Source organism: Tiliqua scincoides, chromosome 13 (assembly GCF_035046505.1).
Source record: "Tiliqua scincoides isolate rTilSci1 chromosome 13, rTilSci1.hap2, whole genome shotgun sequence".
NCBI lineage: Eukaryota > Metazoa > Chordata > Lepidosauria > Squamata > Scincidae > Tiliqua > Tiliqua scincoides.
Window position 1 is genome coordinate 3531003 of NC_089833.1, and position 12247 is coordinate 3543249.

Here is a 12247-nt window from a genome sequence, read left to right on the forward strand (position 1 = left end):
TAGGCCCTCAGTTTGGCTGTACTTGTCGTAAGAGGCGACTAAACAGCCACCGGGTAGATGGGACTCGTCAGCCTGGGAAGGCAGCTCATCTGAGAGAAGGAAAACTCTGATCCCAAACCTTCACTGCCTTGTGGCTACATCCAGTTATGGAAAGGCTTCAGGAGTCAACCTCGAGGCAAAATCCGGAGCCGGAGTCCTTGAGGCAGTTCACGGCTGAACACAGTCACGTTCTGGCAACTCCTGTGACGCCGCTGGAACCAACCGTATTGGCCTCTGCCTTTCCATTGGACCATTTCAGCGACGTGGAGAGGGGGGATTTGCTGCATGGGGAACAGTCTATCCTCCATACCTACTTTACCCAGGCTTCATGCACTGGAGAGGACACTCTGTTCCAGAGCCACCATTCAGAGCGCAATACCATAGTCTTCCAAGACTGAAGGATGCCAACACACAAGTGGCATCATTGCAGAGGACACCCTCAGTGGATCTTGGAGCTCATAACTGGACAGCTAGGAGAAGGCAGTCTATAACATATGCTGTCAAGATATTCCATCATGCGTGGGCCATAGGCAGTCAGGAAAACACCTAGAAGTTGCTAAGCGATCAAGCATGGTCAGATGGGGAAGTAGGCAGAGGTTGACCTTGAGATTGCCAAAGTTGAGGGCAGAGAAGATGGAAAAGATGGCAGGATAAGGAGAGAGCCAGAGTGTGGAGGGAGAAGGAGGACCATACACTGCAGGAGTGAGGAGGAAGAAGGGGAAGAAAGGATAGGAAGGAAAAAATTCCTGACGGTCAGGGTGGTTTGCTGAGAGGTGGTGGATTCTCCCTCACTGGAGATATTCAAGCAGAGGCTTGACAAGCACCTGTTGGATATGCTCAAAGAGGATTTCCTACCTAAGGCAGGGGGTTGGACTAGATGACCTATTAGGTCCCTTCCAACTCAATGATTCTATGATTCTACGAATGGACAGCTCACAGGGAGTCACCACTCACAACCACTCAGGTGTCTTCTGTGGATCTTCCATGGACAAGACAAGAGCAGCCTTGGGTAAGATAACTGAAGAGACTACAAGGGGGGAGAGGGAATAGTTCGTATTGTTCAGAGTGACATAAATATTAACAATATGCATCATTTCAGGAGGTCTGATGCGCCCCAACCACCTGGACCCATGACTATCCCTGGAAGGCTGAACCTTTTCTTTCCAAAGCCACAAGCTTTTCTCAGACTTACTACTATCGTCCTCATATAATGAAGAAGCCTAACAAAGCATGTTTTCAAAATTAAATGTCAAATGCAATGTGAGCAGGAGAAGGAGGGAGAGAAGAAGATAATGACAAAGTCAGCCAGGTCAAAGTGCCACTGTTGCTATGCTTCTCCAGATGGGACTGGACCCCCCCTCCCCCGCACCTTCACAGTGGCCAAGAGAGCCAACATCCTATGAGCAGAAGAAGCCATTAAGATGAAATAAAAAACCCAACACCTTTTATTTGAATGAGCTGCTATTTGATTTTTTGGGAGGCTTGGAGGCTGAAGAGCGTGAGCCAGGTACTTTCAATAAAATGAAACCTCTCTCCCTCCCTCACCTGAACACAACTAGCATTTTACCTTATCTGCTTTCCCTCCTTTTGCTTTGGTGGAAGCGACAACCGGCACCCTGGTGATTTCCACAGGCCAGCAGCGACAGTCCGCAATCCGCTTCCTGAAGCTGTGCCATAGAGGAAAACAAGGACAGATTATTGTAACCCAAATAATATCAATGGACATTCAGGGCAACTACTGACGTGTTCATCATGTGGTAGGAAGGGGGTTGAAAATGTACCCAGGAGGCACTTCCTCACTCAGGGCAGATGTGCTGAGCCAGTCTGCTCAAAGAAGAAGGGCAGAACATCTTGGGTGGGTCATGCCTCAGGGGGGGTCAATCTCAGCTGACACTGGTTTTACACTGAACCCGGTCGCAGCTCTAACATCTAACCGATGTCTAATCAGTGCCAGACACCTGGGTCTTGCACCATAGAGATACACCTGCGCCTCAGAGGGCCTCCTGGATCTGACCAGAAGCCACTTCCGGTTTGTGAGGGCTATTTCCGTTTGTGCCCTGGAGGTGACCTCCCCATGCCTCAAAACTTCTCCTGGATGCGACTGGAAGTCACTGGTGCAAACTGGAAGTGGATTCTGGGCACGTCTGGGCGGCCTTCAGTGTTAAATTATTGCAGCACTGTGACCATGCCTCCCCCCCGGATTTCAGCATCCACAAAAGGTCGTGGAACCGATCCCCATGGATACTGAGGGGGCCCTGTACTTGCTTTTCAGATTGCACTGATTTGTTACAATAATCTGAAGTGCAACCGACACAAGCACAAAGTCCTAAGATAGAACACTTCTTTGTAAAACACCAATGTCTGGGACATTTATCATGATTGGGTTCTCCTCCTCCTTGCCTCACAGTCTTCATAAGCCACTCGTGCCACCAGGAAGAGCCAGAAACTGCAGAGTGTCCAGAGGCACAGATGAGAAGATTACAGATGAGAAGGCACAGATGGGAGAGTTAGGACAGACAAAAGAAAATATTTCTTTACTCAGCGTGTGGTTGGTCTGTGGAACTCCTTGCCACAGGATGTGGTGATGGCATCTGGCCTAGATGCCTTTAAAAGGGGTTTGGACCTTCTGGAGGAAAAATCCATTATGGGTTACAAGCCATGATGCGTATGTGCAACCTCCTGATTTTAGAAATGGGCTATGTCAGAATGCCAGATGCAAGGAAGGGCACTGGAATGCAGGTCTCTTGTTACCTCCCCAGGGCATTTGGTGGGCCACTGTGAGATACAGGAAGCTGGACTAGATGGGCCTTTGGCCTGATCCAGCAGGGCTGTTCTTATATTCTTAAGATGCAATGCTCCCAGGGACAGACACAGCTGGTGCTACTTGGCTCTAGTTGCTAGTGCACCTCTACAACAGGGGGGTCCCTACTTTTCCCTTAAGGTTACTTTCCCTTAAGGTTAAGGAGCCTTCAGAGAACAGCTGATGAAACAGCCACAATAGCAGGAGACAGAGCACCTAAGGCTTTTTTCCACCATCTCCTCCAAGCTTGTTACTGTCCACCACAGCCATTTAAAAAGTTGTTCATTGTTGATTTAATTGACAGTAAAAGGCCGATACCTTGGATGCCTTGAAGGTGGGATATAGAGAGATCCAGCACACAATTCTAGGCATGTCTACTCAGAAGAAAGCCCCATTAAGTTCAATAGGACTCACACCCAGGTATAGAACTGCAAGCTTAGAGGGTTCAAAGAGCTTCATATACACTGTTCAAGTCATCTCTGCGGCAGGCTTTAGTTGGGTCCCAGTCTCAGATCCAAGAGCCACCAAGCAGGGCTTCGGCAAGGCTCCCAATTCACTCCCTCAGCCAGTGTACTAAGGCAGATCTCATCATCTGGCCATCGGACTGATTAACCCCAAGTTATCAACCCCTAGAGAATCGCCTGCGTGTTCTCACCAGCCAACAGCTATAGGATCAAGGTAACAGCGCCTTTCCAAGTCCCACACGATCCTTTTCTTTATAGTTTCTCCCTGGATCCTTAAATCCCTTTCCTAGAAGTAAATTTAAAAGAACAAAACAAGAGACCACAGTTCAGGAGGTCTAGGAAAGTGCCATTCCAGAGTGCTGCAAATTCTGCACCTAGAAATCCACAATTAAATCAAAGGTTATATAGGAAGCTGCCTCCTACACAGCCGTATCTTTGGTTCATCTAGCTCACAAGTTGCCTAAACCAGGGGTGCCCAAACCCCGGCCCTGGGGCCACTTGCAGCCCTCGAGGCCGCTCAATGCAGCCCTCAGGGAGCCCCCAGTCTCCAATGAGCCTCTGGCCCTCCGGAGATTTGTTGGAGCCCGCACTGGCCTGACGCAACTGCTCTCAGCGTGAGAGCAACTGTTTGACATCTTGCATGAGCTGTAGGATGAGGGCTCCCTCCACTGCTTGCTGTTTTACATCTGTGATGCAGCAGTGACAGTGAAGGAAAGGCCAGCCTTGCTTTGTACAAGGCCTTTTATAGGCCTTGATCTATTGCAAGACCTTCATTCATTCATATAAGTTCATCTTTAATATATTCATTCATTAATTCATTCATTAATTCATTCATTCCACCTTTATTAGCATAAACAATCCAACAAGAAAACAAAATTAAAACATTCAGGGTAGCCACCAATCACTGATCAGGCAAAGAAATACAGAGGAATTTACGCCTCGAGAATATATTCATTTATGTAAGTTTATTCAAATTTTAAATGTAAATTAATTCTTTTTTTCCCCCCTGGTCCTCAACACAGTGTCAGAGAGATGACGTGGCCCTCCTGCCAAAAACTTTGGACACCTCTGGCCTAAACTGACTGGCAGTGGCTCTCCAATTTTCAGACAGTGATCTTTCCCAGCCCTACCTGGAGATGTGCCAGGGATTGAAATGGAGAGCTTCCACATGCAAAAAAGGGCCTCCACCGTGGAGCTACTGCTATGCCCTAAATCAGTCATCCAAACGTGCTTGTTTTGCACCCTGGACTTGCAACCAGGGATAGAAGTTCGCCTCCTGCCTAGGGTTCGACACTCTCCTCTGGCTGGCCATCACCAAGAGAGAGGATCTGGGAGAAATGGACCGCTGACCTGGCTCAGCCAGGGCATTCTGATATTCTGATGAGTCTAGGGACTACCACGTCAGCAGTCATCATGCCCTGGTCCTGCCCCCAGTCACCTCAGGGGTGTTCAAGTCTCCATCCTCTTTCTCATAAGTTCCACCCACAATGAACGACTCTGGAATGTTCTGCGCCCCGGGTGCCAAGATGTTGCCAAATGGCCATCTTTTGGGACGAGGCACCGGCTCCCTCTCGCCACCGAGCTTCAGGATTCCATTCTTGAACAAGAAAGGGCATTCTTTCTGGAAGAGTCAGCAAAGAGATGCCTGTTAATTTATGGGGTCCAGAAACTATATAATAACGGTGAAGTGCCTTCAATCTCTGCTGTGTGAGTCTCTGGGCCACGCCAGGAGGAAAGCAGGCACACAAAGTTGGACCCACAGCAGCTAACCTACCTCTGCTACTGCAGGCACTTGCAAGCCCACCATGTAGTTCTGCTGGGGCCCAGTGGGGACAAACACTTCTGGCACTGAGTATGCTGCTTCCACTGTCACTGTCAACAGATTCCCTTCAGTCAGCTGAAATGGAGACAGCAGACTCTCCTGAACGGATACAGTAACATCGATGCCACACTGGGAAATGAGAGAAGATGCAGGACTCACTTACAAAGGCTTTCATCTTTAGAACCCTTCACTATCTAGGTTACCTTAACGAAGGGCTGCCTTGGTGGAGTATAAAACTCTTATGCCAGGTTAACTGCCACGGAATCTCTCAAAGAATCTAGGGCAGTGGTTCCCAAACTGTGGGACCCATTGGCGGGTCACAACCTGATTTTTGGTGGGTTGTGTAAGTGGGTTGTGTAAACCTGCCTGCGGGGCATTTCCGCAAAGCTGCAGTCATCCAAGATACGCGCTCTTTTTGATACCTTGGCATCTGGTCGGAGGGTCTCCAAGGGAGAGCCAGGTATGGGATACAATGGAAGTGTTGCATTAAATGCACAGGAACCTGCAGAGAAATTAAAAGCTGATCAGGGAGAATCCGAGGATGTCACAAAGTAAAATAACTTCCTGGATGAGGAAAAAAGTGTCACATATTTTCTTTATATTGCTAGTGAAATGCCTGTCATTATGAGAAGTGAGGAATGTGTAGAGGAAGAGACTCAGGCAGGAGTCTAGTCAATGTTTCTGCACATGCACAGTTTTCTCCAGAAAAGCCAGAATTACCTGCTACAGTGAGTGCCCTCGGTATATCAGCACAGGAACGCTCTTGTGCTCCACGGCAGTGGGGGCTAAGCCTACCCACCTCTGCTGGCAATCTTGTCTCAGGCAAGAAGGGAAGCTTTTGTTTCATCTCCAACGAGACCCACACTGCAGCATATTTACCCCATATCATTCTATGGAACCCACTGAGAACTGAGCCATTTGCATAGCTCTGCCCCTTCAGCTGCATCACCCCATATGTTCCTCGGGCATTGCTCAGTAATGTGATCTACATGCAGTGGGATAAAGTGGCAAAAAGAACGCTAAGGTGGGAGAGGGGACTGCACCATTTGGACTACAGGTTGATGCATCATATTTGCAAGGCTTCCCTTTGTAAAAAGAAAACTAGCACATTAGGAAGAAGGGTCCACCTGACTCCATGCTACTCTAGTTTTCTAGATGCAACAATTTTGCTTTACATAAGGAAACAGCAAAAAGTGTGAAACACACCCAGTCCTCTTTTGCACTCCAAAGTGGTACAGTCCATTCAAACACCTCAGGACTCTACCACCACATTCCCACTTCACTCTGCTGCACATGCAGATTGCACTGAAAGTTAAAATCCTGCACATTCTTACAGTAGGGATTTAGGCCCACTGAACTCAGTGAGACTTTGTCCCAAGCAGCGGTGGACAGGATTAGGTTGTAGGCACATGTCGCCAATAGGAAATGGGGAAGAAACAAGGAGAAAGCTTCAAGATGCTGGCTTGAAAGGAGCCAGAGCAAGGAGAAGGCTGAAGAGGATAGAGATTGAATCGTATGGCCACCTTGCAGAAGAGGCAGGAGATCCATCACAGTTTGACCAAGGATCACCGTCTTCTCTTCCTTTTGCTTCTTCTCCTTTGGCAAGACTTCAGTCACAGTGACTGGGAATACAAAACATAAGATGTAGTGAAATTCCTGAAATTTTTACGGTATAGAAGCACTCAATGGTGAGAACAGGAACATGTGATGCTCAACATCACCACCACCTTGTCCCTTGGAAACTTCTGACAAGTTTGTGAGAAATTCCAACGTTCCCCAGACCTTAGATCAGGGGTTCCTAAAGTGTGTTATGACACCTTACGGCATTGCAACGGCATTACTCACAGGGGCCCCGTGGGATGTTCCCAGTGGCCCCTCCTACTTTTCCTACCTGAAATCTCATGAGATCTCACAAACTCTCACCAGATTTGGGTGCCGTCATCTTGGATCTTGTGAGATTTCACAAGATCCAAGATGGTGGTGCCCAGCTGAGCCAGGAAGAATAGGTTGCGGGGGTCTTGTGACCCAGATAAGTTTGGGAACCACTGCCTTAGACCATTTTAATTGTTCTTGTGAGAACTCTCACACAGAAGGAGTCAGGGGGTCCCCCAGTCCAACACAGGTATTGAGATCCATTTTAAAGGTGGCTGGTCTAAGAATCTCTATGGAAGAGAAAGGCACTTGACTCACATATCAACGGCTTGTGTGCAACGTCATCCAGGAAGTGAGGTCCTTCAGGGTGGCATTCAAAGGAAGTGGTGAAATTATACTTCACATTTCCATCCAAGGTAGCCTCCACTTTCAGGGAGTCCCCAAGGACCACACCATTGTACTCGGCCCGCACAAATGTAATTGGGCCATCTCCCTTGACACCTTTCTATCAAATGGAGAGAGAGAGAGAGAGAGAGAGAGAGAGAGAGAGAGAGAGAGAGAGAGATTGCAATTCAGTTAGCTTAATAGAGACAGGATGGGTTCAAATGTTACAACATCTGGATTACATGTTCCCCATGTCCATTCATCCTGTACTAACACCAAGGAATATCAGAAGCCACAAATGGAATGAAACTGACTAGGAATTCCAGCCATCTGCTTCCGCACTCCTTCTATGTTAAATGTTAAATTGTGCAGTTTAGGCATTGGGGATGATTTCTCCTTTTATGCAAGGTGTACACAGCCTTTGCTAGTGTCAAGGGGCCTTCTTTCTTCTCTTCCTGTTTCCCTTGTTGATCCTTTCCCAATTCTTCTCAGTGATTATTCCCCTCCTATTACCAATCTGGTGGCAGAATTTTTAGCGGTAGTCTCTAAGGCCAAAGTTTGAAGTTAACATTCCCAAAGCTGTTCTATTTTATTATGCTATTTATTCTCTGTAAACTTTTAACATGTCAATAAACGTACTGAAGTGTGAAGTGTGTGTGTGTCAAGGGGCCATGTATCAAAGTGATCTTGACCATGTGTTCTGTCCCATTTATTGCCAAATGTCACCATGTGGGCAGGACTGAAGGAATCAGCAACAGCATGAAATAAAAAGAATACACCCAACCCACTCTCTTTTTACCAATGTTGTCGTACTCATGGTGGGTTTTACTAGCACTGCACAATACACATTGGTACACTGCAGAGAGCTTAACATTCCCAGGGGGGATATTTACCAAGTCATGCCCTTCCAGCACCACAACCTTCACTTGTTTGGCTGCCTCTGAAGGGATAAAGGAAGGCGACCCAGCAGCCATGAGAGGGAAAATCTGCTGGTGAACAGAGTAGGCAATAAACCTGTAAGGAAGAGGAAAACGAATTGAATCAGCCTGGTTTAACAGGGGTTTCCTGCTCATACAGGTTCCAACAGTGTCCAGTGTGATGCTTCTGTAAAATACAGGAACAGGGTCTGGCCCCCAGCACCTGGCATTCAGATACTCTTCTTTGGGGAAGGGGACAGAGCTTAGCTGCAGAGCATACGGTTTGCAAAGAAGTCCATCCATCTTATCTCCCTTAAAAATGTCTCAAGCTGAGTTCGAAAGGACTCTGGAAAGCCACCACAGACAGACAACATGAGCCAAGACGGTTCAGCAGCGGGACTCGTTTCATGTGTTCCAATGAGCCTGAAGTTCATTGGCTTGCTGAGGAGGGCGCACAGCTCAGGGTGTGACATGCTGTGTGTGCTGCATCTCCATGTACACTGGGTCTCAGGAAACAGGACTGGTAACTTGGGTTGACCTGAGACTTAGGCTGCCAGGCGGGAAACACACTCCTGGTCTGACTCTGTATTCAGCAGTTTCATATTATGGGTCTGGAGGAAGGAAGGACTCTGGCTCAGTGGCAGGTGCCATGTTTTGCATGCAGAGGGTCCTGGGTTCAATCACCAGCTAAAAGGATTTTAAATCCCAGATACAGGGAAATCTTCCGCCAAGGGCCAGCCCAAGATATTCTAGCACTTGAGATGGCCTGCCATGTGCTGCACCACAACCCCCCAACTGCTTATGGGCTAGCCTCTGCTGCTCCCACCCCATGGACTGGGAAAGGAAGAAGGCAATACAGGAAAATGTGTAGGGGAGAGGACGGCATCAATGCAGAGCATTCAGCCACACACATTCTCTTTGGCTCTGTCTCCCTCTCTCTTTGCCAGTCTAAGAAGTGGAAGGAGAAGCAGCTGAGGCAAGTGGATGGACTGATGTCCACTGCCAATCTGTTGCCTGCAGTTCCAGATCATGGATTCCTGCTTCCACCCAAAGGCCATTGCCAGAAAGACCCAGGGGGCAATATGAGTCAGATGGCCCAAAGGTCTGGCTTAGTATCCAGCAGGATGCAAGCTCTAGGGGGAGGCAGCTGTGCTTAGGGAAGTCTGGTCCTACTTTATTTATTTGTTCTTGTCATTTCTATACTGATTTTCAATTTTTTTAAAAAAGGTCTCCGTGTGGTTTGCATAGCCAAGGGAAGGTCACTGGCTCAACAATGAGGCCGGCAGTGGGGAAGAGGTTGCTTCACCCTTCCTCCTCCACCACCAGTGTGTTGGCTTCTTCCCTGCGCTTGCCCCAGCCCCATAGTAGACCTAAGGCCGCTTTCCAGAGACCTCTCATCACCACTCTCTCATCTCCGCCAGGGTTGTGAAGGTTCAGCAGGAGTCCCTGAGATGCTGCCCCAGATGGCAGGGCAAGTCTGGAAGCAGACCCAAATGTGTCCGACGGTTCTCTATTGGCAAATACCAATGCCCATTTGATGCAGAAAATTGACCCAATCCACACAAACAAGTATAATTGGCTGCAATCTCTATTGGCTGTATACTGTATAGGTGTCTTTTCCTCTCTCCCATGTATGGTACAGGCACTACCTTCTGCTTGTGAGGAAGTCACTGTCCTCCTCCTGCCACCTCTCTGAACCCTTCCTGCCTGCTCATAACTGTGCAGATTCCCCCCCTGCCCCGCACCTCCCCACCCTGCCCGGAGTGCACCAGCACAGGATTCATGGATAAAGAGAACAGATAACAAGAGAGGTAGGTGGCAATTCAGCCCCTTGCAGATAAGTGAATTTGCATATAAAGAGAACTGACTGAAGGTATGCATTTATAAGGAACCAACCACATTGGCTTCTGCCTTTCCATTGGACCATTTCAGTGACATGGAGAGGGGGGATTCGCTGCATGGGTAACAGCCTATCCTCCTTACCTACTTTACCCAGGTTTCGTGCACTGGAGAGGACACTCTGTTCCAGAACACTATTCGGAGTGCAATACCATAGTCTTCCGAGACTGAAGGATGCCAACAAGCAATTTGGAGAAGGAGGGCAAACTATTTAAGCAACTGTTGGAGACCTTTCCAAACCCTTGCTGTCCATTTAAGTTTTAAATAGCCCAGCCTCACCATCAGCACAACAACCCTGAAAGGTAGGCTCTTGCCCTCCACCAGCCTGGGGAGGAGCTACCTAACCGGAGTGGGCGGGACTGGGAGGGGGATGAACTACCAAGCTGGAAAGGGCAGAACTGGGAGGGGGAGGAACTACCTAGCTGAATGGGCGGGGCTAGGTGGGGAGGTGCTTCATATCTTAAGGGGTGGAACTGTGGAGGAGCGTCCTAGCTGAAGGAGCAGGACTGGGAGGAAAGAAGCTTCATAGCTTAAGGGGTGGGGCTGGGGGAGGAGCTGCCCAGCTGGAGTGGGCAGAGCTGGGAGGGGGAGGAGCTTCCTAACTGAAGGGCGGGTCTAGGAGGGGGAGGAGCTTCAACAGCAAAAGGGGTGGGGCTGGGGGAGGAGCTGCCAAGCTGGAGTGGGCAGAGCTGGGAGGGGGAGGAGCTTCCTAACTGAAGGGCGGGTCTAGGAGGGGAGGAGCTTCAACAGCAAAAGGGGTGGGGCTGAGGGAGGAGCTGTCTAGCTGAAGGAGTGGGGCTGGGAGGGGGAGGAGCTTCCTAGCTGAAGGGCGGGTCTAGGAGGGGAGGAGCTTCAACAGCAAAAGGGGTGGGGCTGAGGGAGGAGCTGTCTAGCTGAAGGAGTGGGGCTGGGAGGGGGGTTTAGGGTGTCTGTCGACTTCCCTCCCACCCTGACGTGGGGCGGGCGAGGAAGCCGGAGCAGGCACGACACGCCGCCTACCTGTCCGGTTGAGGGGGGCAGAGTGAGGCCCAGAAGCGACCGTTGCCAGCGCGCGTCTTCTGTTGTCATGGCAACGCAGCAGCACTCTCGCGTTGTCCAGGAAGTCTCGCGAGACTTTCCGGCCGTCATATTTGTTACGGGCAAAGCGGCGCATGGTGGGCGTGGCCACACACTGCTGCCAGGCGTTGGGCGTGACCAAAATCCCAAAGGGGTGTCAGAAGGTTTGCCTGCAACCACCCTGTAGAGACACTTCCGGCTCTCAAGCGACCTGTGGTGGACTTTTCCTCCAGAAACCTCTCCATTCCCCTCTGAAAGGCATCCAGGCTAGATGCCATCACCACATCCTGTGGCAAGGAGTTCCACAGGTTAACTACACACTGAGCAAAGAAATACTTTCTTCTGTCTGTCCTCACTCTCCCAACACTCAGCTTTAGTGGTTTGGGTTGTGTGAGAGTCTAAAGAGCATCTCTCTGTCCACTCTGTTCGTCCTCTATATGATTTCATGTGTCTCAGTCATGCCCCCTGTGCCTCTTTTCTAGGCTGAAGAGGCCCAAATGCTGTAGCCCGGTGGCGTAGCTAGAGGAGGGTGGAGCACCCAGTGTGGCGGGAAGCCTCAGCGTGGCGGGCAAAGCGGCCCCTCCCTTAGGAGCCATTCCTGGCGGGGGGGGAGCAAAACGGAGCTGAGGCTCCCTGCCACACTGGGTGCTCCACCCCCCTCCAGCTACGCCACTGCTGTAGCCTTTCCTCCTGAGGAAGGTGCCCCAGCCCTGTAACCATCTTAGTCGCTCTTTTTGCACTTTTTCTTTTTATTTATTTATTTATTTATTTATTTATTTATTTACTTACTTACTTACTTACTTACTTACTTACTTACTTACTTACTTTAAGACATGGGTACAGGAAAAATCACAAACATATATGTACAGGGTAATACACAAGGGAAAAAACACCAGGAAATCGCAGAACTGTAGCCGATACTCTTATGTTTCCCTACCTATCATCCTTGAATAACTTATTGTTTATCTAACCACTCATACAATGGTTTCCACAA

At 49.2% G+C, this 12247-nt stretch overlaps 1 protein-coding gene across 2 annotated transcripts in view; it reads right to left on the reverse strand.

The window, feature by feature from the left end:
- CFAP70 (cilia and flagella associated protein 70) overlaps positions 1-12247 on the reverse strand; it is a 43594-nt gene that overhangs the window by 25593 nt on the left and 5754 nt on the right. For both annotated transcript variants that reach the window (XM_066640373.1, XM_066640374.1), the window contains exons 2-9: positions 8275-8395; positions 7316-7502; positions 6649-6747; positions 5548-5627; positions 5078-5254; positions 4742-4924; positions 3495-3589; positions 1607-1706 (exon numbers count right to left, since the gene is read on the reverse strand). In XM_066640373.1, the coding sequence (XP_066496470.1) occupies positions 1607-1706; positions 3495-3589; positions 4742-4924; positions 5078-5254; positions 5548-5627; positions 6649-6747; positions 7316-7502; positions 8275-8355 (1002 nt within the window). In that variant the 5' untranslated portion in view covers positions 8356-8395. The remainder of the gene's footprint in view (positions 1-1606; positions 1707-3494; positions 3590-4741; positions 4925-5077; positions 5255-5547; positions 5628-6648; positions 6748-7315; positions 7503-8274; positions 8396-12247) is intronic.